The 27,964-nt window shown below is 37.6% G+C and overlaps 1 protein-coding gene across 2 annotated transcripts in view; it reads left to right on the forward strand.

Annotated features, from left to right (window-relative positions):
• GABBR2 (gamma-aminobutyric acid type B receptor subunit 2) overlaps nucleotides 1-27,964 on the forward strand; it is a 479,128-nt gene that overhangs the window by 21,127 nt on the left and 430,037 nt on the right. The window contains exon 1 of one of the 2 annotated variants that reach the window (XM_032180770.1): nucleotides 27,253-27,453. The exons of the other annotated variant lie outside the window; for it this stretch is intronic. Within the exon in view, the coding sequence (XP_032036661.1) occupies nucleotides 27,424-27,453 (30 nt within the window). The 5' untranslated portion in view covers nucleotides 27,253-27,423. Of the gene's footprint in view, nucleotides 1-27,252; nucleotides 27,454-27,964 lie in introns of those variants that run through there. 2 annotated transcript variants of the gene reach the window in all.

Below are 27,964 nucleotides of genomic sequence, written 5' to 3' on the forward strand. Positions count from 1 at the left end.
GAAAGATATGCATTTTTTATTCAGAATCTTCCAAGGGTGAGGAATTTACTGCATCTCTTGCAAAGTTGTACCAGTGGGTCCTTTCACATGTTATTTCCGGTTAAACTTTCCTTCTGCTGCTTTTCAGTTGTTTTAATATATAATGGCATATCTGTTAGATTTGAGATCATACTGTCATCTCTGCACAGCTGATTGTGGATTATGTTCATCTCACCCCTTTCTATCGGTTGTGATAAACAGATGAAGCACGTTTGTTTTCCTGCTGCAAGGCAGAATCTCCAGGAGTTATATCATTCACTGAATGAGCTTTCTGGAGAGAGAGAGCAGAAGAGTGTCACCATTCTCTCTTCGCCTGCTTGACTCCTACTTCACCCTCATACAGTAGAAGCATGGTTCCCATGGCAATTGCCTCTCTTATTCCTGCTGATGTTCTGAGGTCCAAAGAACAGTGGGGATACAAATCTGATATAGGAAGAGAGCCCTATTTATTTCTAAATTGTATGTGAAGGTAAAAGTGTCTCTAGAAACTTTCATATGTCCTTGAGTTATCAGCATATAGAGAGTACTTACTTTTCCTTCTTGGAATAATGCTGAGAGTCAGGTGGTGTTCATGAAGTATAAGGAGTTTAAACTGTAATTGTTTCACTTTGGACTTCTTGATAGACAGAACCACAGTATGACCTTTTCCGCTCGAGAGAAATTAGAAACCCATCTCCCTGATGGCGAAAAAAAAATAATTAGCACGAGAAACTGAGGATATTTTAACATTTTAAAATGTTTCACATATCAGTGAAAGATTGCTAATCTTTATTTGCTGAATACTGCATATATAAATTTACAGTGCTTTCAGTGGAAATTATATGATGGATGTGTTGTATACTTTGGCTTTAAACTTACCTGCATATCTAAATGTGTGTTCCTATGTAGTACTATAGGAAAATGTGTGGGACTGTGGTTGGTTTGGGGTCCAAAAGGCTAGTTTCTTGTTTTGGGTTTCATTTCTCCTGTATTTCATTCTTACTTTTATCTAAATACTGCTAGTTTGGACTTCTAAGGTTCCCAAAAAAAAAAAAAAAAAAGCCCTTCTTAAGGCCAGATTCACAGCCAGGATCCATGTGTATGTGTAGGACCCAACAACGCTGAATTGAACTATGTGATGATAGATACTAAGGTGACATACTGTCTGATTCATCACACCTATTTTTAGAAATGTATGTCTAAGCTAGTCAACATTTATAGTCAAGGTGGATATACATTTATATGCCTTTAGGATGAAATGAATCCTGTCCTAGAAGATGCTGTTTTCTTCCACTGTCTGTAGAACTAACATAGAATATTTACCTTAAACGTCTAAGTTTGGTCAAATTGATGTATCTGGTCATATAGATGGAGATTTCTTGTTTGTGTTGTTCAGATACATGAAGATAATTAGCTTGTTGGCCAGTTGCTTTGCAAAATTGTGTATTCATAATTTTCTTTCTTGTTCCTATTCATGAACTAATCCTTAACCCAGGAAATACCTTCATGTCTATTTCGGGTACCTGGTTACCACCTATGTTTTTACATAACAAACCAGTTATTTTATGTCTGAGAATTAAACCCATTAATGGAAGTATATCTCTGCACCCTAAGGACTGTTACCTCCCAGCATCTGCTTATGTTACCTGATACTTTTTTCTTTGCCTTCTCTGTGTACTTCATGACTAATTTTTTGCTTCTAGTCCTTCTTTTAGCACTGTGTTCAGATTTGTTTTTGTTATTGAATATCTTCATTTTGCAGGATGCTTTGATAATTAATGATTTTGCAGCATCCAAAATTTAATGTCTTTTGTTATTTTCTAAACATATTTCTAAATTAAGTTCCTTGCTGTTATTGTTGTTATTACTGTTATTTTCTTGTCTTCGTTAGTATTCTCACTAGCACCCAGTTTAATAACATCTGCAAATTTCCAGCAAATTAACCAGTTGTTTATTCCTTCCATATAAAAATTAAAATGTTAAGCAGGACCGTTCTGACACTGATCCTTTGACAGCCTAATTAAAATCACCTTTGCCAAACTTAGCAATTAGTTGTTTATCATCACTGTGGTACTTCAGCTACAGTTCAGACCATCCTGTCACACATATGTAATCATATGTAATTAATTTGGTGAGATAGTATAAAATGATATGCTAAATTTCAAATATTCTAAGCGAGTTGCAGTTTAGTTTTCAATTAAAATTCATTTTCACTGGGCAGATGCATCAGCAAAGAAAATACATTAAAATCAAAGTGCAATGCATAACAAACGAAATGGAAAATAGTGGATACAGTATTATAAACAGATATTAGATAAATCAGTGATACATATCTATACATGAACTGTGCTTTACTCCATCATACATATGAATACAGAAGTAATAGAAGTTGTTCAGAAATGAATGACAAGACTTCTTAAGTTGGAAGAGAAACAGACACAACTGGGAATGTTTAATTTCAAACAGTATTTGTCTGCCTATCTTGTAAATACTTAAGCACTGTTTCCAGCCACTTGATCAAATCCCCATGCTGCCCAATTTAAAAGAGGAGGTCAATACCAAGTATCACACATTCCAGGAGATTTACTCAGCTGAGTGTCCCTAAAATAAAACAAAACAAAACAAAATAAATCAACACAATAACAAGCAGAAGCCCAACTCCCTCAAACTTTTTTTTTTTTTCACTGTTGTCTTTTAATAGGGTTAATTAAATATTCATTGGCCCAGACATCACAAGTAGGACCCTATGGTTGTGATTTCTGGCTGCACTGGACTATCCGCGTGGTCTCTTAGTATTGCCTATCTTATTTGACTATTAGTTGATTCACTTCTTGTATTGTCTATCGCATAACGCACAGCACTTCCTTTCATCAGTTTGAGCTGATATATAAAATTGCTGCTTCCATTGTTGTCCCCAATCAGCCTTTCCTTCTTTTGACTTGGGATTGCCCCAAAAGGGCTTTTTTTCAGGCATACAGAGACGTGGGAGAACTCTAGGTCCTCTAAGTGAAGTTAACTGTCTTGGAGACTTTCCATAGCACTCAAGAAAAAAAAAGAAACAAGTAAGAGAGCTCTCTGAAGTGAGTGCTGGAAAGAGCAAGGAAGGTGGTGTGATGAATTATCAGTCAGGAAGCCACTCTAATGCTTCTATTTAAAAATAGAAATCTCTTGTGTGGTTGCAGGGTAGAACTTGAAATTGAAAAGGTAATAGGATGCATTCAGAAATCAAAAGGCAAATAAAATAGGCAATAAAAATTTATCATGATTAGATTCAGTTTCATGATATTTTGGAGCCTGACTCATGATTTTTGAATATCGGGGATGGACAATACTAGAAAAATATGAAAGAGCTTTGTAATGTGTAGCAGAAAATAAGGAGCATAGTACCTGCCAGCCCTTTTGCAGTGGCACTTCCTGCCTTTTTTCCCTGTGCAAAGTAGACATTTTCTTTACAGTATTATTTTTCTCTGTACTATTCTCTGTATTATTCCATTTGTATTTGAAGAAATATATCCTGCTAACAAATTCAGACTTATCTTAATGAATATAGTTTATCTATCTGAACCTTTCTTTTTGGTTTCTTCTTTGTAATGATAAGAGATTGGGAATATATTTCTTATGAGCCTTTTGCGTTTGCCTATGGTAACAGCGTGCAATTCAAATATAGATGCAATAGTAATAAAGCAGAAATATAAGTTGAAATAGCATGTGTGATACAGTAAGTAATTCATAAATAAACAAAATGAACTTGATTAGATAAGAGTCTTCAGAATTTCTGAAAACAGAAATGTAGTGTAATGATATTTTACATTTAAGCTTTGCTATATTAAATGGATTTTATGGATCACTATGTAAGTAAAGACAGATCCTTAAATAGACAAACAAATTCTAAATACTCTTTTTCAGTTCTAAAAGCTGTCATTTAAAACTTATCCTCTAACCAAATATATACCTCCTAAAGACTGAGAAGACTCTGCATTTGCCACTGGTGTCCTTCAGAGGTCCAGCAACAGTGGAGATGATTTTATTTAATGCTTAAATTATTGACCTGGAGGATGGGCTGGAGTACACCCTTAGCAAGTTTATAGCTGACACTAGGCTGTAGGAGTGCTTGATGACTGGGGGTAGGGATTTGTACAAAGAGAACTCAACAAGATTATGTTAACAGGAACCAATTTAGGGCTATCAAGTAAGAGACATTGAAAAACTGGTATGAGTCCTGCAGAGGGTTACCAAGACAGTTAAAATGTTTGGAGGACATGATATGCAAAATTTAGTTCAAAATTTATTTTGAAATACTGTTTATAATGGAAGGTGAAATAATGATATTTGGTGAATCACTAGTAGGAAGGAAAAGTGGAACTATGGTATTGAGCTGTCAACTCTCTTCATCTCATGGAGTACTTATATTGCTCTTATATATGCTGGAAAAAAAAAAAAAACAAAGCAGAGCACAAGCAGTCCTGAAGGTTTCTGAGGGGCATTGATAAATTCCTAACAACAGAAATGATCAAGGGGGTCATGAAGTGATGACGTATGGGCTACATAAATGGACAGTACTGTAGACTGAAAGCTGTCTAAACCAAGGCATCAATACTTCGGCCGGTATCACTTAATCCCTTCATTAATGATCTGGATGGTGGGGCAGAGTGTGCCCTTAGCAAGGTTGCAGATGATGCAAAAATGGAGAAGTGGCAGATACATCAGATGGGTGTGCTAGTATTCAGAGGAGCATTGACATAGTGGAGAAATGGGCAGACAGGAACTTTATGAAGTTCAGCAAAAGAAAATGCAAAGTCCTGCCCCTGAGGAGCAGTAACGCCAGGCAGCAGTACACACTTCCTCTGAGCAGCTAGAAAGTAGCTTTTTCATAAAAGGCTCTGGGGGTCCTGGTGGACAAAAAGCTGACTATGAGCCAGCAATATGCCGCTGTGGTAAAGAATGTTAACAGCCTCCTGGGCTGCATTATGAAGAGCATTGCCAGCAGGTCAAGGGAAATGATCCTTCACCTTTATGTAGCATTGGTGAGGATACTTCTGGAGTGTCAGTTCTGGGCACCCTTTTAAAAGACAGACGTGGACCTATGGAGTGAGTCCAACCAGGTGTCACGAAGATGCTCAATGGTCTGGAACATCTCTCATGAGGAGAGGCTGAGGAAGCCGGCTTGGCCTGGAGAAGAGAAGGGTCAAGGGAAAGTCTTAGTAACACTAAGCAGTGCAGCTTAAAAAAATATCCTAAACAAACAGCAAAACAAGAGAGAAAAGTGCATAGTGAAACAAATGCAAGGAGGGACATTACACTCTCATAATCCATATATATCTTAAATTCTGTGGTAATAATAGAAATGTAAATGGATTGATGCTAATTAATGTTTGAGCAAACCTGCATTTTGTCATTAGTGCTTTGCAAAAGCATAGTGAAGTAAATGAGTAAATTGTTTGCTACTCCTGCACTCTGCATTTCAACAGTCATTTGGCAGATAAACAAATTCTCTCAATAATGAACAGGCGAATGAAAAGATCTCCCCAGTAAAGCAAACAGCCTGAGAAAAGAGTTCTGTGTTTCAGGATGCTGTTAATTCCTCATCCTGGAAGAGAAGTAAATTTTTTTGTAACTCTGATAAGTCACTGAACATTTTAAGATAACTGGAACCACTCAGCAGTTGAGTTCATTTGTTATATTGAAACTGACTCAAATGTCAATCTATATGTAAGATTAACAGTGGTAGAATCATAGTCACTCATCATGAGGCTCAAAATGTTATTAGGGATTTTAGGGTAGAATTTTAAAGATACTTCAGGAAAACAAATGTAGAAAAATCTTTTTTTTATTTGAAAACAAGATGTTTTGCATATAGAAAAAAAAAAAAAAAGAAAGAAAAAAAAAAGAGCTTTTCTGGTTCTTATGAAAGTGTCCCCTGTTTGACAGCCATGATTATTTCAAATCTGAAAGAAAGGCATTTCAATATAAAGGGAGAGCATTATTACAAACTTACTGTTGTTGGCAACAACAGCAGTAGCAGCAGCAGCAGCAGTAGTAGTAGTTGTAGCAGCAGTGATATATTCTCACACAACACGTGCTCTTGGAGAGAAGCAGCTGTCAAATTCCCCATCATCCTGAATCATCAGATGATTTCTGATCAGTTCCTCTGTATCAGGGAGCCCACAACACTGTCACTTGGCTGTTTGCAAGCAATTCCTTGGGTGAATACTCTCATGGGTTTTCTCGGAGGACACCAGGTCTACAGAGTTTTATGGCACTGACATGTTGCTGACAATGTAGCTATCTGGTATAATCTGAGGTGTGACCTGATGCTTCTTGTGTGGGGCACTGCAAGGTGAGAATTTATGAAGAGGTGCATGCAAGCCTGATAGGAGACTGTATGGACAGTGCTCTGAGAATGAAACAGGGGTGTATCAATGAGACACAAGACAAACATAAAAATTCTTTGAAAGAGATTCTTCCAGTGTGGTCAGGGCTTGAAAAACTGTTCAGTGAATGCTGTATTCGGTTTACATGAAAGTTCTGGTAACAGGGGGACTGTAATTGTTGGCCTCTGTGAGCAGAGCCCAGCTGTCCAATTCAGGTCAGAGACAGCTCCAGCCGGCTCCAAAAGGGACCCCCTGCTGGCCAGAGCCGAGCCAGTAAGTGATGTTTGTGCCTCCGGGAGAGCAGATTTAAGGAAGGGAAACAACCTGCTGCACCACAGCAGCTGGGAGAAAGGAGTGAGAAGCAGCCCTGCAGCCCTCAGTTCAGTGTAGCACGAAGGCAGGAGGCACTCCAGGCAGGCAGCAGCAGTTCCCCTGTAGCCTGTGGAGAGGCCCCTGGTGGAGCAGGCTGTCCCCCTGCAGCCCATGGGTCCCCCATGGAGCAGATCTCCACGCTGCAGCCCCCCCGTGGGTGGAGGAGCCCCTGGTGGAGCAGGTGGATGTGGCCTGAAGGAGGCTGTGGCCCATGGAGAGCCCCTGCAGGAGCAGAGGGTCTGGGGGGAGCTGCCGCCCAGCCGTGGGGGACCCGTGCTGGAGCAGTTTGCTCCTGGGGGATGGACCCTGTGCTACGGAGCTGTGTGGGAGCAGTGCTTGAAGAGCTGTTGCCAAGGGACAGCTCCCGCAGGCTCAGTTTGGGAAGGACAGCATCCCATGGGAGGGACCCCATGTGGAGCAGGGGAAGAGAGTGACCTCGAAGGAGCGGAGATGAAGCATCAGGGACTGACCACAGCCCCCATTTCCCATTCCCCTGTGCTCCTTGGGGAGTACACAGAAGAGGGTGGATGAGGAGAAGGTGTTTTTAGTTTGCTTTTAATTCTCACTGTTCTAGTCAGCTGGTGATAGGCAATAAATTACATTAATCTCCCTATGCTGAGTCTCTTTTGCCCATGACGATAATTGGTGAGCAATGTCCCTGTCCTTATCTCAACCCTTGAGCCCTTATCACTGTATTTTCTCTCCTCTTCCCTTTGTGGAGGGAGTGAGAGAGTGGTTGTGGTGGGGTTTGGTTGCCCAGCAGGGTAAAACCACCACAAATGCCTTTCTAAAACAAAGAATTGGTGGGAAGAGCACCTCCTTGGTTTGTTTATTGAAATCTCTGTAAGTATTAGGTCTGATTAAACAGAATGAATATTTCTAATGCAGTATAAATTGATGACCCTAAAATTGGGGACCATTTCAGTCAGATGACTTCCTGTGGCATTCTGTAGCTTTAAGCTGGTTTTTTTTTTTTTTTTTTTTTTTTTTTTTTTTTTTTTTTTTGCGGTAGGACTTCCATAGCTATTGAAGAGAACTGAGTAGTTTTAGATAATACATTTGAAAGCCTTCTGAAAGTCAGAAGCCAGCAAACTTGGGGCTATAACCTGTGAACATTTTTACTGGACATGTTCTGTAGATTTCTATTATTTTTTTCCCCTGATGTTAGCTGGTGGAGGAGATTAAAATTTAATGGGATCTTGATGAACTGAAGAAACAGTCTGGAAAAAAAACAAACAGATACAATTCAATATTGACATGTGCAAATTCCAGCCTTAGCAATAGACAAAGAAGATATTAAATACTTCCCTTACTTGTCTTTAGATTTTTGAGGCATGTTACTGAATTTGGAAGTTTTCCTCAGTTTTAAATAAAGAGTTTGTCCATTACCAACAAGGGGACATATCTTTTGACAAAAACATGATTAGTGACAGTTTGGTGCTATATTTCTATACCAAGAGAGTTCCTAAATCTTCACTGACATATTTATTTATTATACTATGTATGTATATAGTCAGGATCTCTTAACTTAAATACATCAGAATCTTATGAGAAGTCATTACAAGAACAAGGACCTATTACAAAATTCACTTATTATCTAAAGTATGCTTGAGAAATGGTCATTTGAAGTAGGATTTGCTATTTTTTTTCCTTTGCTTATCTCTTTTGCTACTCATTTCTGCAGCTTTTTCTCAGTTCTTCTATGTTGGGTATATCCTTCGCTGAAAATCTGCATTTCTTCCTGTCTTACTAAGCATGAATTCACATATTAACATCTGACAAATTCTACCAGATGTCATTGCAGTTGTTTCTTAGATTTGGTGCTAGAGATGTTGTCTCCATCTCAGAGACTCAGGTTTGTGATGACTGTGGTGGTCCGTCCTGCTGCTTCTGTGCTCTCCACGAGTGGCGCATACTGAGTGGAACTGCCAATGGAAGGGAAATGCCAGGGTTATAAATGTATTTGCTGCATCATGTAGAACAAACAACCACCATAACCTCTCCTTTTTGTTGTAGAACAGCTTGGAAGAAGATTATAAACTATAGAACAGATATTTCAACTTGTGGAACGTAAATTACTGAATATGCTGGTTTTTATTGTGCCAGTGGTAGTATAACATGGAAACATCCCAATCAGTTTGTGCCTTTCTCAATCACCAACAAAGGATCTGTATTAGGGGGATTGTCTCTTACTTTTTTAGAGGGAGATCACCTTGTCTTCAGCCCTCTAATTTCCCTTTGCCTAGCATTCCTTTCACTTCTTGCAGCTATCCCCTGTGTTCTCCTTCTGTTCATGACTTGACATTCTTACTTTTCACTGTATCTTTTTAATTGTTCTGTCAGCTAGCTCTTGCTTTCCTTCTTTACATTTTTTCCTTCACACACACACTGCCATTTCTACTTGCTTTCATAATTAGCCAAATGATTATCTATAAGGTTTTATATACTGTGCATAAAAATAGTATCAGGAAATTAGCTTGCTGCTTAAACAGCCCCATTGCCCTGCAACAGCCCACTGAATCCGTTATGCCAGATATTACTGGAAGCATTGATTGCTGCACTATTCCTAAATGAAATACAAATTTATATGCTTTATCTTCGCACGACAATGGCAGTCTTAAATTATACTTTTGAGCATACTTTATTTTACTGTAGTTTATTCTGGGCAAATGGCTTTCACACATAAATCATTCAGTTGTTCCTCCAGCCAGCCTAGCTGGGAGGCATAAACTGGTTATTGTAAGGTGAAATTGTAAATATTAGAAGACATGGTGTCACTGAAATTAGAGGTGGAAAAAAACTGTTTTGCTGCACTGTTAGTGATCTTCTAGTTGAGGATAATCTAACAATACATTTCTGTGCTCGGCACTCAGGAATATTCAGGTCCTTACTGTTAATCATCTGATAGAAGTTGCGTGTACTATTCCACGTGGAACAGACTGCAAAATGTTACCTTTTTGCTGCTGATAGAGGATCCAGGATTAACATTTGGCATAAAAATGCCAAAGGAAGTGGCTGATCTTTCAGTCAAAGGACACAGATAATTTTTGGCAGCAGGAGGCTGATTCTGGATGATATACCAGAGACTTAAAAATTACCAGTCAGACAAATAAACAAATAAATAAAACAGATGTCATTAAGAAATCATCTTCAGGCTCTTGACTTAGATTTCATGAAAAATAAGGTGGAGAAAAAAAGAAAATTTATTGCAAAGGTTTACGTATGACTTGGTGCAAAGAGGAAATTTGAGGAGCATTTGTGTGTTATACCAGAGTTAACACACAGAGTTAATCCTAGGAGTTACTGCACACATTTTACACAGCATCAGTTCTGCAGGGATTCAAGCAAACAAATGTGGCATCACTGCTTTTGTGGTAAGTTGAAGTAGCTTAATTGTTTAGAAAGCTGTGTAATCTTTGAAGGGTACTGTAATAAAACATGTAATCTGGCCTCTGTGCTGATCTGATAAAAGGAAAAATAAAAATAGCAGAGAATGGATACATTGATGTATGCAGCATGTTGTCAGAAAAGACATAAAAAATATATGCAATCCTAGACTTTTAACCTCCATTTCAGTCATCTTGGCAGATTTGGAAGGTAGACAATATAATCGCTGATTATAATTTTTTCAGTCTCCCTGGTTTGTGTATATTTAATAGCTCACTATTAGCAAAAGGTTATCAAATCTAATGTACTTTTTTTTTTTTTTTTTTTTTTTTTTTTTCTTGCCTTTGGAGTCATACAATGGGGATGGAAGAAGGGGTAAAGCAAGTGCATTGGTCTTTTCTGCAATCTGAGAGCATGTTGCCTATTGTCCCTTTGTACCCTGCCAGTCAAAAACATTCCCTCACAAGACAGAATCTGGTCTCCATGGTTTATTAAGCAGAAAGCTCCATCAAACCATTTTTCTTTATTTATTGGGAAGGACATTAAGTATTTTTGATTTAAGTCTGTACTCTAAATCTATATGCTGATTCTGATATGCTTAGAATAGGTGTTTTCCATGCAATACATTAGCACAAAGCAGGCAACATAGCTTGTCAATCACACTGATATGCATGTTAATCACTACTTTCCTAGATTCCTTGTCATCCACAAGAAATGCCTTGATGGCATTGGGACCAGCGGCATCAACACCAGTACAACATCCACCTCAACATGCTGTCAAAAACCCTTCTCATCTTCCTGCAGCTCTTGCTCCAAACACTCCTTCCCCTTCCCCCCCCACAACAAGATCCTGATGTGAGATCACAGGACAAGACCAGGCATCTGCGCATCAGGTCAAGAGGAGATATAGGAGAGGCATCAGGTATGAACCATCCTCCTGCAATAAATCCCCCCCTTTTTATAATGAAACTGACGTTTTAACGTGCCACATTCATCATAAACGGATTAGCTGCCGTGACCGAACAGACTCAGAGATTATCTGAACTCTGCCTGAGAGCTGCCTGGCTCCACCAGGAAGGCGAATCCAGGTTGTGCCCCTCGTGCTTCACTGCTCCCAGCGGAAGCCAAATGCAGCAGCTACTGTCACGGTACCAAGGGGTGCTCCTGTCCCGCCAGCACCAAGGTGAACGGAGACTGCTACCAGATGCTGATGTATCACAGTGGGGCACAAGGTGTGGCTGCTGACTGCTCTACCTCACTTTAAATGCCCTTGCAATCATCCACTCCACAGGCTTCTTTCACTTCTGTGGACTGCTATGCTTCCTCGCCTTCTTTCTTTCTTCCTTTCTCCTGAAAAAGCTTTCAAATCCATCTTTAGGCTGGTGAAAGAGCATCGTTTCTGGCCTCTGATAAAGATAATAATCTAGGAGGTGTCACTTGAATATTTTTCCTTGTTTAATCAGATACAGTAATGCAACAGCATTGACTCAGTGAAGCATAATTTAGTAATAACTTACATTCTGTAGTGGTTTTGATCCAGCTGTCTGAAAACACTTTAAAACATTAATACATTAAATTTAACATTGTCTCTCTTGTGAAGTAGGTAGGCATTATAGCCTTAATTTTACAGATGAGAAAACACAGGCACGGAGAATTTAAATGCTTTGCCCAAGGTCAAATGAGAGATTCCTGCTAGAACTGAGAAACTGGGAAGAGAAATTGCCAGTGTGATGTCAGCACCATTAAAGCTGCAGCAATCCACCCAGCTGTTAGCATTTTAGAGAACAAAATCTATGCATCGGTGAAATCTACATACATTAACAAATATATTTATTTATCTTCATAGATGTAAGAAGACACCAGGATAAAAGACTTCATAATCTACAACACATTTTTAAATTGAGAGTGCATCCAAGTGAGGGGTAAAGGAAAGATGACATTTGGACCAGCAAATTAGTCACAACTTTCTTTTCCAGTGTTGTATCCTAGTCATCTATACATATTTTTTTTTTTGTTTGGTTTGGTTTCTTCATATAGTTGTTTCTGAGAAATAAATGCACTAAATAAATAAATGAATAAGCCTTGCAGTGGCTGACACAGTTAATACTAGTCTGGACTTCTGTCTCTGGAGATAAACACAGTTCTTGGGCATTTCTTCATTGTTGTTGATAATAATAATAATAATAATAATAATAATAATAATAATAATAATAATAATAATAATAATAATAATAATAATAATAAACGGGGGGGGGGGGGCACAAACAATAGAGAAGCAAAAGGTTGAGGCAAAAGCTTGATTACAGATGGTCACTGTGACTTTGGTGGTTTCCCATAAGAAAGATGAAGGTTTGGAGTCCTGTTAGGGGCTGCTGTACAAGAACAGGGATCTCTGAGATGCCTGGGTAGGTCTGAAAATGTTAGCCAGAATAGGGGATGTGTAAAATCAGGTTTTCTTCAGTACTTTCCAGGATATGTTTCTGATTAAGTATAGTAGTCAAGGAAGGGCATTGTCATGACCATTATGATTTTGAGAGAGTCTACAGAAAGGTTCCAACGTTGTATTTAGAAGTAGAGTAGATGGGTCTGGGTAGAGATATTATTTATTCCTAGGTTTCTGAAGCAGGTTGAGAACAACAGTGTCAGATGGTGTCACACTTGGCTACCTGAATGGCCAAGTCACAGCACAGGCAGATTGTCACAACAGCAGACAGGACATGGACAGAAGAATGAGGATGCCAGTCTCAGGATAATAGGGAATAAATCATCCTCGTCTTTATGTTGCCTGTTTCTAATCTTACAGTACTGCCCAGCTGTGCCTCTTGCAGTGTGTTGGGATGGTACCTTTCTGACTGTGTCGGCTTGGCAGATACAAGAAAGGGTTTCAAACCACCTTTGTAAGCCTAAGCACTGCACCTCAGAAGAGCAGGCAACATCTCCATGCAAAGCACATCTTAAATAAGGTTTATTTAACAGTAATGAGGACCGAAAACAAAAATCTTAGATTTATGTGTAAGAAAGTAACAGTGAAAAATGGCTTATATGGTCTACAGAGCTGAAGTCAGTTTTCCATTTCTGTAGTGCTATATTCTCCCATTTCATAGGGTAGAGCATGCACGTGTCATCCAACTTCTGTTTTCCCTGGGGCCAAACAAGTAATGTTCTCCTAAGCAGATTTTTTTTGCGGCTCTGGAAAATCACTTTCTTCTCTTCAGCTGTTCCATCTTGTTACATGGCTGCATATATCCTAGAAGCACTTGCAAATCTCTGATTTTTCCTCCCCTCCTTTTCCTGTAATCAGTTGCTGTCAGCCACTTCCATAAGTGTATATTGGCTTGTTGTCAATTTGCCCAGCTTAATCTATGTAAATATATATAAATGCTTTTATCTCTACTCTCTTTCCCTTCCCACTTAATTTATTCTGAGATTCTCTGCATCTGCCCTGATTTGTGTGGCATGCAGCTCTGTTCCCAAGTTCTGAATAGATATATGCATGTATCCTGTACATCTTTGCTGCTACCTGATATCTACACACTCTATATGTCTTTCATGCAGTGCCTCTTGGGCTCATTCATCCCTTTAAGGAGGTGTTAGATCTTTTTAGGAACCATGGGTAAAACCTTTTGTGATATGGAAAGTCCTACTAGACTGATTTTTCCTTGTTTTCTGTGGAGAACAGGAACAAAACATCATATTCAGATAGAAATATGATCTGACTGCATATTTGATAATCACAATTATTGCTTCCCAGCTGCAAGTAGTGAACTCCCAGCTCCTCAAGCCAAAAGGCAAAGGCTCTGTTTCCATCCAAAAAAGTCCAGTCTGTGGGCTAGCAGAGGTGGGGGAGGTGGAGAGGAGTGATGGTCCCAAGTTAGGACCTAGTGTACGTTTCTAGTTATTGTTTACTCTTGCATATTTTTCATGCCTGCACCTCTGTTCCCATTTGTTAGTCTATTTTATGAGGCTTCTCAAACGTCATTTGTACATCATACATCTCACTTCTTAATCGTGTGCAAATTTTGGCACCCCAGGCCTGGAAGTTCAAGTATTGAAAGCTGTCCCGTTTTATCCTTGGAAGCCATTTATTTCTGAGAAAGAGAGAAATAAGCTGTTTTCACTTGCACGTTTTTTCATAGTCTCCTTATGGAAAGCAGACTTTGGATGACTTTATCACAGTGGGAACAGATGTATGGATAATATAAACACATGTCAGGTTAGGGCCTCCTCCCCTGAACTTCTCAGCCCCAAATTCCTAGCAGAATAGGAGATATGGGAGACCTTCCTTGTCTATCTGTGTAGCTCATTAGTAATTTGTTAGAAACAAACCTAATTCAAGGGGTTGTTTTGTGTCATTACTCCTCCTTACAGTACTTAGAGTCTTGGACTGAGGGTAGCATGTCCTCATTCTGTTTAGAGGAATGGGCAACAAGAAACATTGCTTTGTTAGAACACAGCAAAACAAAAAAAAAAATGCTGAAACCCGAAAGAAATCCTCTATGCCTTGCCTCTTGCCTCATTAAAAGATATGAGGCAAAAAATACACTGTGGCAGTTAAGCATTTCCCAGCTGAGACAAGTGAAGCCCTGACGAAGGTGCTTTGGAAGGCATTTGTACAGCAGTATGTGAGCACTGGGCACAATGGAGTGAGTTTTCATTCCCTTTCCTAGCTGGAAAACTGGAGTGTTGCTGCTGACAGTAGTGTTTGGAAATGCATTTAGACTGCAGGGTGTTGTCACTCTCACTGAGGTATGAGACTGCCACTAAAAACAGCTTTGAGTTTCTTCTGCCTCATGGGGAATGTAGTAGATAGAGGTTTCCTGCTCAAAGATATGACTACTTGACTTAGTTTTGATGCAAGTGTGTATGGACAAATTAATCACCGTGTAAATGCTGTTTCCCATGAAGATAGGGTAAACTAATAAGAGCTAGGAAAAGCCAGAATAGTGGAAATATAAGTATGAAGGAAAGAGGAATTATATACGTTAACTGGCAAGGAAGAGAAACGAGATACTCTATGCATCTGTGGAGAGAGGAAGACAAATTGATTCCTGCTAAAGGTTTATATTTTATGTAGACTGATGCATGCATGGTGTGAGTGTGATGCATATGTTATGCTGGTAGACAGTGGAGGAACTAGTGCCCAAGACCAAAGTTTTTTTTTTTTTTTTTTTTTTTTTTTTTTTCCTGTGAAACAGCTACAAAAATTATATTTTTTATAAACTGACCTGCATAGATTGGCCTAAACTACATGGATTTTTATATACAGGTCTGTACAACATAAGACACTTCTCTTCCTCAGGGACTTGACATGACCTTTTAGAGTCCTATACCTCCACAGAAATGGCTTTTATCACAGGAAGTGTTATGCAAATGAAAAATACTGAGGGTTGCCAGATAGCTGCTCAGAAGGTCCCAGTGTTACTTCACCATGAGAGTAACGTAATGGGCAGAGGAGATATGGCAGCCAGAGGTTTACTCTGTAGAATTTGCTACATTGCTCTCATTGTCAGGTTTTCTCCCTCCCATAATTTATAGAACACTCATTGGTGTATTGTCTTCTCACAAATATATTGATACTGTCGGAGAATATAATTATAGTATGGTTTATACCATGTATAGTATACTATACTACTCATTCTAAAATAAAATAATAGTAATATAAAATAATAGTGTCGGAGATGGCTTCAGACCTTCAGGCCTCTTTAAGGAACTGGTTTAGAGCATTTTGTTGTGCTTGGTGCTGATGGCTCAGAAAGATGGCTCAGAGGTGGTTATGATTCTGTCTTTGACCTGACTTAGGTTTCCTTTTCTGCACTGTTGTGATGTTGTATTTTGAAGTAGGTATTGTCTCTCAAATGCTGCAATTTTAAAGACAGACACAAAAATAGAGTTAGACAAAATAGGAGTTATTTACTACTGAGGGGAAACTCCTCCTTTCCCACTCTCTTGGAAGTGAGCTGATGTTAGAAGAGAATAGGAAGGACATGGATAATCAATTGTTTCAGATAGATCAGAAAGGACCTATTGCACAGACCAAAAACAGAAGGAAACTGACAGTGCAGTGGCAGCTAAAGTGTTTTCATTGTTGTGACCCCTCTCTTAAAAAAAAATAAAATTAAATCCGTCTTTCCAGGAACAGTGTATGCCTGCTCCTACCCTTGGGGTGGTAAGGTTCTCCTTAGCAGTTGCACAGCTTCTTTCAGGTCTTTTTTGGAAACAGAACCTGTCTCTTTTGGCATCAGAAGTAAAAGCTCACTGAGTTGCTAGAAGAGCAATTACATCAGCAGGTTGCAGTGCTAGGCTCCTGCACCAATTCATCTGCCAGCAATAGAAGACTGGTCCATTATCTTTCTATTTTAGGAATGTCCAGGATTTCTTTTTCAAGAATCTTGGTTTTGATTTTCATCTGAGAATATTTTCTGAGTGGTTTTGTATGATTTTAAAATTCAAGTGTTTTCAGTCAAGCTCTTTGTCAAAGGGAATATTTTCCCCAGTTGCTCTCTGCCGTTTTGGGAGCAATTTCAGTGCAAGCAGCGTGTACCGTGGGCAGAAGTTGTCCTTTCCACACACAGGCTGCTGTTTAGTAGCTGTTCACTGGCTGCTGGCTGGATCTCAGAGATCTAAGTCCAAACACACAGACAATGTGGAGCTGGTTTTCAGCATTTTTCTCATCCTGCTATTTTGGTTTAATACAACCCTAATTTTCATGAATGTATAAGAAAGACAAATTCTTTTATGAAGTGGAAGTTATAATTATTACTTGAATCAAAGGTTTTGGTAGAAGATGGAAAAGTGGTTTTGGCAGACATTCTACAATAATGAAACCTTGCAGATTCATTATGTCCTATGCTTTGTTCTCAAGGCATGCATTATTTAACAACAATAACAATCCTTGCACTGATTTTTTTATTTTTTTTTTAAATTGACACTTTAATAATAATTTGATTATATATTACCAGATTCAGGCATAGCTTTGTATTTGCACAGTCTGTTAAAATCCATATACCTTTTTCTATGGATGGATGATTTAAAATACACAGCTTAGTGTGTTCAGGCAATAAGAAATGCAAACTGACATGTAATGTTGGTCAAATAAGAAGAAAACTATCACAAAATTAAACAATAATAATTTCATGTTCAGTATGAAACATGCTGATCTAAAACATTCTCCTCCTCTTGCTGAAACACTGATGATCCAGGATAGGAAACCATGTAAGAAGAATCTTTGTATGAAGGAATTTGTTCCACATAACCACATTTTACTTTTCCCCTGACAAGTTCTTTGAAGATGAATATTTTAATGGGTGTTGAAAATCTATTGAAGATCTGGAAGATAATCAGCATTAACCAACTTGCTTCCTCTGTACTTTTGTAGGATTGTCAAATACAATCTTAATTTTCCACAGGCATTGTATGTTTATTAGTGATGACATTTTCCCATTTTTCTCCAACCAGATGGTTCATATGTACAAAGAAATCTGAGTTAAAAAACAAAGACTGCATGTAATTCCTTAATACTCCTCAACTGCAATATTTCTGAATTTTCTTGAAGTGAAGACTTGAAACAGACTCTTCCAGTTGCTACCTGTATGGCAAAACTTTTTAATTAAATCATTTGCAACACAAACTGCCTACATAATTCTTGCGTAACTATTCTTTTTTTTATGTAAACTTCATCTGTGTGTGTATGTGTAGGCGTATACATATACGTGATTACAAAATTCCCACGTTTGACAATATATTTTTTTCCCCCAAAGACCACATTTACTAACCATAGAATGGGTTAAGTTTATATTATAGCCCATTTCTGTCTTTTATTAGTAAGACCAGATGTAATGTATATTACGCCTGATCATTTTATCCTGGACATGTGCTTTACAAATTTAATTTAATACAAATAGGCTTTTTTGAGCTATACTACGTAAAGTCTTATGCATGCACAGGAGGAATTAGTGAGATTAGTGTCTGTGAGCACTGTGCAGGAGATTCAACATACAGCAATAATTTGGGTCACAATACCTTATAAGGTCACTGGTAGTAAGATTTTTAGCATAACTGTAAGCTGATGCATCATTCCAGCAAGCAAAACTTTTTGGACTTTTGACCCAGTAAGTATTGCCTGAAGATCACAAATGTTTGGTTAACAGCTCCTTCTGGAAAAATTCATTCATCTGTCTAGGAAGAGTTTGCCAAATGCGTACATAGCCAGATTAGCCTCTTACATGGATGGATAAATGTAAACAAGGGACTAATGCTAACCTGTAAGTCATGCATTGGAGCTAAGAGGTTCAAATGAAAGACCTTTCTTTCCATCTTTCCTAATCTCATATTGTACTTATACCAGGTGCATCCTGAGGAACATCAGGAGTATTGGTAGTTTTTTTCTTTGGATAAAAACTTTTCTTCAAGTGAATAACAACAAAATTGATAATTTTTTTGGGTGAAACTGAGTAGTGCATAAGCACTCTGTAGAATCAAGAACTCGCTCTTTCGGTTTTCATACATTCATTTGAAATGCTTTATTTGCTTTGAAAGGATTAATCTTAATAGCTTTAAAAATGAAAGCCTAAAACTAGCAGGAATTGTTGGCTTAGGACCTACAACAGGGAATTAGTTGCTTCCCACTCACCACTAATGAGTAGATTTTTTTAAACACTGTTTATTTATGAGCAATGTTGAATACAAATCCTTTTTTAAACAAGTTATTTTAGGGAACCTGCTCTACTTGACTTAAAAATATATTCAAGAAACGTATTAATGTATTTACCCAAATAGTGGCATAACTTAATCTCATATTAAAATTGCAGCACACTTAAAGAAAAAAAATAATCTAGATTATTAATAACTATGGACTGCTGAAAAGCTACCTCCAAAAATTATTTTCTTAGCATAATGTACTTTTGGGGCAACCTAAGATATATCACACATAATATCATGCACTGCCATTCTGTATTATGTGCTACATAAACAAGCCAGAAAATTCATATTTAAGGTGGACAGCAAAATGATTTGCTGATATTGAATACCACATGGTTTAAGAAGAACAGGGGAAAAAACTTAGTTCTTTGAGATAGTGTGTCACTCAGTAAGTTTCCTCTAATTTACCAGTGTTATTCCTGTCTCATGCTGGCAAAAATAGACCTGTGAACAGACCAGAATAATAGAAGGGTGAATCAGATCCCCTATTTTAATATATGAGGACACAGATAATTTTTTTTGTTTGTTTTCTTGGCTTTTGGCAACTGACCAGTAACACTTTCTGTAAGATTGTCTTCCAGATTTCTAATTTGAAAACAAAACAAAACAAAACAAAACAACAAACAAACAAACAAAACCAAACCAAAACAAAACAAAACACAAAACCACCAAACTATTAATCAAGCTTAAAATATTATTTCCCTTCTTCTGTGACCTTAGGTTTTGTTTTAAAATTTTATTTTTCATCACTGTTTCAAACTGAAATTTTCTTTTCCTGTAATTTTCTCAACTTATCTACTTCATGCTTTCTTTCTCTTCATGTTTTTCTGCTTATACTTTCAATCATAATGTTCCTTTCCACCCTTCACATTCTTGTGCTGTACCACTGGCATGTGCTTTTTCTGATGTGCAGCGATTCTTAAATAAGGGCTTGCCTGTATCTTCTTTCTTTACATACCTAACAATCCTGAAAAACAAATTACTTTTCACTGAGAAGCAGAACTGTGCAGCCTTGGCCATCTGCTATTACTTAGCAGGGGGACAATTTTAGTCCTGCAATAGCATACCAGAAAGGTCAACTAGTTATAGTTGTTCACATTACTCCTTTGACAGGTTGACCTATAATTGTCTTCTCCTGCTGTAACAAATTAAAACTCAGTTACAGTGGGTAATGATTTGCTCCATTATCTGTAAGATGGAGGTGGGATAATTTACTGCATTCCCATTCTGTACTAGAATTGCCCAACAGATTAATTTGGGGAAAAAAATGCAGCATGATAACATGTAGCATTAAGTGGATTGTACTCTGGCTCCTGCGTCACCCTAGTGGATATCTGATTTTGTATTTTTGAAGTGATACACACAGTAAAAAAGTGTTCACATTGCAGTTTTTTGCTAAGATATGTATACATAGCATGCTACCAGGAAGTATTGAAAGGTGTTGGTTCCTGAGAAGAAAGAGAATGTCAAGATTGTCACTGAAATAATTTATTTGAAAAACAGATATATTAAAATGTATAGCAAAGGAGCTATTTGCATGCATTTTGCAATTATGTGAGTATCTGCAAATGTAGCACTGATTTTTTTTTCTTATTTGTCCCTTGGCCATTTCCAGCTGAACCACTGTGCATCAGACTCCATTATTATGTTTGGCAGCTGCAGTGCAACATAGTTTTAGAACTTTGTGATTTCATCAGTGTAGCACAGCAAGCATTTTGCTGGCCAAATTAAGAAAAAAGAAAAAAAAGGAAAAAAAGCCAAAAAACTTGAATTGAGATTTTTTCTGTATCCATGGTAATGATGCTCTGTAAGGCAAGAAGCCTCCATTACATTGTCATTAACAACAGCTCACAAGAACCTACCCAGATCTAAGTTGCCTGATACAGACAGGATCAGTTCCCTCTCCTAGCACCATTATTTGCACAGTTTGACCCTTATTTCTTCTGCAACAGCCAGCTACCTCAAGATTTCTTTTCTGAATCCCAAATGTCATGGTATTGGAAAGAAAAACAAACAAACAAGAACAACGACAACAACAACAACAACAACAAACACAAATAAAACAAAACAAAAAAGAAATGCACAAAAGGTTAAAAAAAATGCCATCAAGTGTAGGTTTGGTTTCCTTCAGATCCTTTGATGAAGTGGTGACATTTCTGGATCTTGCAAGACGAGCAGATCCTTCCCTTCTCCTTCTCAAAAGAAGAAGATTTCATGCATTTCATGCATCCAAGGTTCCTTTGGATGTACTGTGATATGAAAATCCCTTCCCTGGATAGCCCAGACTTTCAAGTAATTAATGTAAAGGCTAGGAGATCTGGACAAGGAAAAGTAGGTTCAAGAATAGTGGAGGGATGTTGGTAGATGTTAACCAGAAAGAGTTCTAAAATATGCTTTCTTTGACCTTTAGTACTGCTGGAAAGAAGCTTTCCATATGCTGTTTTGTTTCTGGAGTAGCACAGGTGTTATACATGTGAAAATGATGGACCTCTTCCCTGTGTCTCTAGGGACAGTGCACATACTTCTCATTTTTTCTAGTTTACTTTATCAGTAGAAAATGTATATTGTTTGTTTTTAAGCTAGTGGGTTTATTTTATTTTAGAAAATCTGAATAGCATATAGATGGCAAAGCCACTTTGTGAGTTGAATGGAATGTCTCTCCTGTCTTCTCTGCATGCATACCTTTAAAAAGAAGAATGAGAGTTAAAGCAGTTGAGGGTAGACAACACAAATGAGAACTGGCTTCAAGTATGTGAGTGAGCCCACTTATGTAAATCTCTGAATCAGTCTTCAGAGAAAGTACTACCATTGAAAGCCATGAATATGTTTTAATTCTTTTTGAATAAGGATCAATGTGAGGAGGTGTGTTCAGAACAGTTTTATTCCATTTTAATTTAAAACAGTTATTAAAGTTGGATAGTGCTCATATCTCAAAGTACGTCTTTAAAGTACGTCTCTAGGGTTGGTCAGAGATAGGGTACATTTATGTTTCAGGTGTAACTACCATTCAAGCTCTATAGCACCTTTTATGGATTTAAATATTATTCTTTCCTGTCCCTCCTTACTTGTGCCATTACATGAAGATTTCAAACAAGAGCTGAACTGACTACAGCAGAAATGTTAGACAGAAGTGTACAGAAAATACTAAAATTCTTTAAAGCAAAAATATGTTAGGAAACATTTTGATCAGTATTCTTAATGGGTTTGTAACATATGTGGATATCTGTCAATAGGTATTTGTAGTATGTGTAACTTTTAGCTGGGAGTCTGCTTTCAAATATGCTAGTACAGGCTTTGTCCAGCTTTGTGCATACCTCATCAGAATCACTGAAACACTGATTTGAAGGCACGTCTGGAGGTCATCTAGTCTAACTTCTTGCTCTAAGCAGTTGCCCTTGCCAACATTACGGTAGGACAACCATGGCTCTGGTTAGTAAAGCCTCAAAAGCTTCCAGAATGGAGGCTCAACAGCCTCCCCAGGCCACCTGCCTCAGTACTGCTCCAGTGAAAACATTATTCCTAATACCCAGAGAGATCTCCCAGGCTGAAATATGTAGCCATTGCCCATCACTGCATCATCATATGCAACACAAGAGGTATTCAGGACTGTTACTTTTTCAAGTACTGTTAGGTAGCTGCTGTGTCGTGACACAGCTTCCTCAGCCTCTCCCTGTTGGACTGACGGCCCTGGTACCTAGACTTTTTTGGGAGAGTATTCCAGACACAGTGTCAAATAGAAGGGAATAATATCATCCCTCTTCCAGCCTAATCACATATATTTACATTACAGTCTAACCACAGCATCCTTGTGTTTGAGAAATGCTTGACAAATACTGTAAGATATTTTTTAAAATGTCTGTTCTTACAAGTTCCACAAAAATGGAACTTCATCTGAAGTTCACAGTTGACAAAGTAACAGAAGGAATGTACAGAAGGAAGGCAATTGTGGCCTAGCTTCATCTTTTCTTTCATGTTTGTGGATTTAGATGAGTATCAGCAGCACACGTCACATTCACTGCTGGTGACAGGGATGACAGCAGAGGAGAGATCTGTGCCATCTCTGTGTGCACAGATTGACTTTTAGGCAAGGAGACATAGCTGGTCTCCACAAAGGTGTTGAGGTCAATATATGAGATTTGCTTCATTACTACTTTTAAAATCCATTTTTAGTTGTTTAATTTAATGATAGTATTGTTAAAAAATGAGTTTTTTAAAGCATAGGTGACTAATTACTCAAAAAAAAAAAAAAAAAAAAAAAAAAAGTAACTTTAGAACCCATCCTAATTCCATACAGTACATATTATTTTTAAGGATATTAAGAAAGTACTAGATGCCTCCTATTGCAAACTCCTTCTGTAAGTCATGTAAGCTTCTATGTATAAATTTTATTCCAGCAGAATTTCACTCTCTTCTGTAACTACTTCTAACCTTTTGACTTTCTCTGTAGCCCTTTTTCCAGTTTGACACTTACAACAGCTCTCATTTTAATAAAATAAAATAAAATAAAATAAAATAAAATAAAATAAAATAAAATAAAATGGATACTTATTTATTGTTCTGCTTGCTTTTTCTTTTAACTCAACTTTAAAGGACATTTGCTTCCTTTAGAACTGCATTCTCTGTGAGCAACCAGATCAGAACTGGGGTTTAAATGAAGTACTTCTTGGCATAGAGAGGCAGTGACAAATTTGTTTGTAGTCACAAAATAGTTTAAGACCTGGTGACTAAAATACCTAAAGTTCTTTATGCTGTGGTAACAAATAGGGGCTCAAAAAGAGTACTGTTTCACAGGATGTGTCTTGAGGAACCAAAAAGATATTCCTAGGCCAGAAATCCTGTCTTGGTACAAAATCTATGGTAACAGTGGCATGAGGCCAATGCAAGAGAAAAACATTATGAGCAATTAGTGTATATATATATACAAAAAAAGGTTAAACCAGATTGACAGGTGCAGAAAGATTTATAAGTGCCCTGTTGGGGCAGACTTAAAGGAAGTATTTGATAGAATGCATTTTGGTACGTAAATCTTTCTCTGTAACCTGGTGCATGGAAATATGAAGATTTTTGTAGGGACGATAAAAAGCTTCTGTTGACGGGGAAGAGACAAGACTTGAATTAACTGTATATGGAATTATTTGGGAGTTACAAACTGTAAGGGCAATAAAGTAGAAAAACAATATGTTAAACAGTGAATAAGGTAACATGAATAGCAGCGATAACAGAAGCTAGCCATAATAATAAAGAAATAACTATACAAAAACATTACAGTTTTTACAAAGAAAATGTCTCTCTTTTCCCCTCCAATTCACACAGAAAACACTTTTCTGAAAGTCAAAAATGGATTTTTTCTTAACTGAAATTTTGTTTTTCTGACTGGAGTCTTTCATTGCATAGCCAATGACACATCCTGCAAAATTCAACGTGACATAAAATTTACAGATGGAAGAAGTAACCGAGCAGGCAAGCAGAATCAAGAGCTGGTTTAAGAAGAGATGGCAGAACACAGATCCATATTGAGTAGAATGAGCTGTAGGAGGAGGAAAAGATGAGGAGGTAAGCGAATGCAGAAGGAGAAGAGGAGCAATAAGTTAAGGCTGAATTTCTGAATTGTGTGGAAGGGTCTGCAAAGAAAGAAAGAAAACTATCTCAGTTTTACTGAGAGACTGGAAAAAAAAATGTGAGAAGGGGATGGAATAAAATGTGGCCGGGAAGCATCACCAATGTTATATTTCATATAGAATGTTTTTTTTTGTTTGTTTGTTTGTTTATTTCAGGGTTTTATTTTTGCTTTATTATTTCTTCTTTCATTTCTTTAATTGGGACAATTTGTTTGGGCAAGGCTTCTGTGGGGACAAAAGACTGCTCTTTCTGGGCAAGCTGGACAGAGGTCTGTCCAGCAGAAGGGGAATAGGGCAACAAGCTGTGGGGAAGAGCAGGGACCAGAGCACCAGTGACGGGAAAAAAAAAAAATCCTAGAGACAGAGGGGACTGGGCACACTTTGCTGCAACTAATTCACTGAGCTGGCTAAGACCAAGCTGTGAAGCATGGACCTGCCTACATCTCCCATAAAAAAAAAAAGTTGAGAAAGACAACTTATGGGTCTGTCCTGATGATTTCCAATGGTTTAGGGCATCTGTTCCAGGCTATTTCTTTCTAGAACAATCAACACATTGTATTAACACCTTCAGTGCTAGTTATGAAAATAAAATCATCTTAATATGTACTCAGGAAATTGTGCCTGTAATTACTTTGTCTGCTGTATAAAGTAAACTAGATTTTTGAATGCTTGATATGAATTCTGCCTGGGATGTAACAGTGCCCATTGCTTTCAGGATAATCTTTCCATTCTCTGGCTCCAAAATAAAAACTTAATTCAACCCAGTTAGATGAATTTTAGTACACTAGCCAAAAAATTTGTATATAAAAAAAAATAGCTTCAGATTCAAAGTAGTAATGGTTTTGATGCAATAGCTACTACTGATATTCAAAACTTTTTTTTTTTTTTCCAGGATAATTTTTTTTTTTAATTCTGCTTTTTCAGTTTATTCATTGAAAAATCTCTTTTTAACAAAAAGCCTTCTGCTTTTTGGTTGACTGTTTTTTAGCTGCTAAAAGTGCTGATTTCCAACTACAGCTGCTGGTGAAAACAAGTGACAAAAAAGAAGACTGAAACCAGTCTTCAAATAATTTTTTCAGATTTTTTTTTTTTCCATTCATTGAAAGAAACAGAATCTTCATAGGAAGACTGAGATGGGAAATCCTTTTAAATTAATAGTCACAATACCAGTTTCACGACTCTTTTCAAGATAAGGCACAATACCAACGCTTTTTCCACCTCCTCAAACGTTCTCATAGAATTTGTAATGCAGTAAGTGAATGTAACACAGCTTTTCAATTAAGAGACTACTCACATCTTGTAGCAAACACTGCCAATACAGCACTACGCTCGCAGGCTGCATGTTAGCTGCAGTCTGTGTTTGCTTCATGCTCTGAAGTGCTGGCACCTCAACTATGCAGATGTGGTAGTCTGGTAAAGTACACAGCCTCAAAACTCCTACCCTCAGAAACCAAAATACAAGAGGACCTAGAGGACAATGCACCCTAGCCTCATCCTACCACAAGATGACTTGGGTTGGACAGTAAAGGACGAATCTTACAGAGTCATTTACTGCTCTTTCAGTGTTTCTTCAAAGAAAAGTATTTTCATACCCATGTGCACTCACCCTGAGTTTGGCCAGCTAAAATTTCTTCATTTACAAGACTGCAAGGGGAAGGGAGGAAAAAATTATGCCTAAAAATCTAAGTGCAGTCTAATAAGATCTTACAGTTTTTTGGGAACTCCTAGTATATTGTTTGCTTCCAGCTGGAAATGTACCAAAGTGAATCTTAAGCCACATTTTCCTTGCAAAATACTCTGGTTACTGCCTAATAAAGGTTACTGATCTGTGGGGTCTTTGGGCTGATCCAGTGGTCAGTTCTTATCAAGCTGCTGGACAGATAGACAAGGGAACCTAGTCTAGCAATGCTAGACTAACACTGATGTGTTCATTCCTCCCCCCTCCCCACCCCCATTAAAAATCAAAGCAGATGTTTATTTATAAATATTTATTTTCTAAGATATCATGATGTTTATCTTTTAGGAGTGCAAAATAGTACTACGCTGCCTGTTGTTTTCCTCCTTATCATTTCTGCATCTTGTTGAAAGTGCATGAACATATGCAGCATGCAAATTAGAGTTTGCAAATCAATAAATAATAATATTTGCACTACTGCAAATTTTGCAGATGCAAAATTTGATGACAAGTTATGACCATTTAAAATAGTTTTATCAGCATGTCTCTTTACCTTGACAAAAATAACTAATTTCTGGAAGGAATAACTGTCAAGCAAGCCACTCAACTATTTTAAATAACATGTTTGCTTTTAATGCTTTAGATGCCTTTTGATTCTTAGTGGGCTATTTGCTCTATGCCATGTGGCCAATTTGTGCAAATGCAACATGCAAACTACTTGCTTCCTGGTAACCCTATCATTCAAAATGCTGGCCACTGCGTGACATTTTTGTAACTGCTTGTACAACGTCTGGATTAAACAATGATTTCCAAGTAGAAGCAAACATGAAGCATATGTTACATGGGAAATGAATTCAGCTTACATGAGCTTCTTACTTCTTGGGCTGCAGCTGTGAAACACAGAAGAAAAATTGCATAAATAAAAATCTGGACATCAACTTTAGAATTAAGAAATAAAAATCTGCCAGAACATGTGGATAGAGAAGAATGAATTGGGTAATAATAGCTTGATATCAGTACTAGATACATATCCAAGCCTATGCCTTTACAATGACAAACGTCTGCAGTATATAGAAATGTGTATGTCCTCATGCTGTAATGCAGGTGGCCTTTTATAAAAACCAAAATCACCTGGATATAATAGGCAAAAGATTGAAGCAATTTTCTTTAAATTAATATTAGGAGATCAATCCTGCAGAAATATTACAACAAGTGGCTTTGGAAGAAGAAACCAAACCAAGTTGATAGCTTGGAGGAAAGTGGAAGTCTTAAGAACAATCATCAGATGGAATCAACAACTCTTATAGAAACACAGGTAAATTCATAGCTATTGACTGACTGATTTTTAACTCCATATGAAATTATTCCTAACTGAAAATTGTTAACAAGCTAGCAATCATAAACATAAGGGATTCGGTGTTAGATGCTTCCATTTAGGATGCTTTCTATTAACAGTTTGCAAAAAAAAAAATAAAATTTTTTTTGATCTTCTGGATGCCTTTCAGCTGATCCACCAAGCTATGAAGGACATTTGCATTTTTTCCTATTGCCATGGCAGTGCCAGTGACATTCATTTAGCTCTATAAGGCCTCAAGGGTGTTAGATACTGACACAGACGACACTAGAATGTTTGGCTGAGGAAATTCTTGATTGTAACCTGATAGCATAATGAACAACAGAGCGCGTCAAGTGTTATTACTGTTAATGGGCCTCAGTTTTCTTGTCAGGAGCTTGAACGTATCTAATCCTCTTTGCAGCACAGCTTCCACAATGACAAGGCAGAAAAAAAAATTGTCAGGACTGCCAAAACCTTGGGTTTTGGTGGT

Source organism: Aythya fuligula, chromosome 2 (assembly GCF_009819795.1).
Source record: "Aythya fuligula isolate bAytFul2 chromosome 2, bAytFul2.pri, whole genome shotgun sequence".
Lineage (NCBI taxonomy): Eukaryota > Metazoa > Chordata > Aves > Anseriformes > Anatidae > Aythya > Aythya fuligula.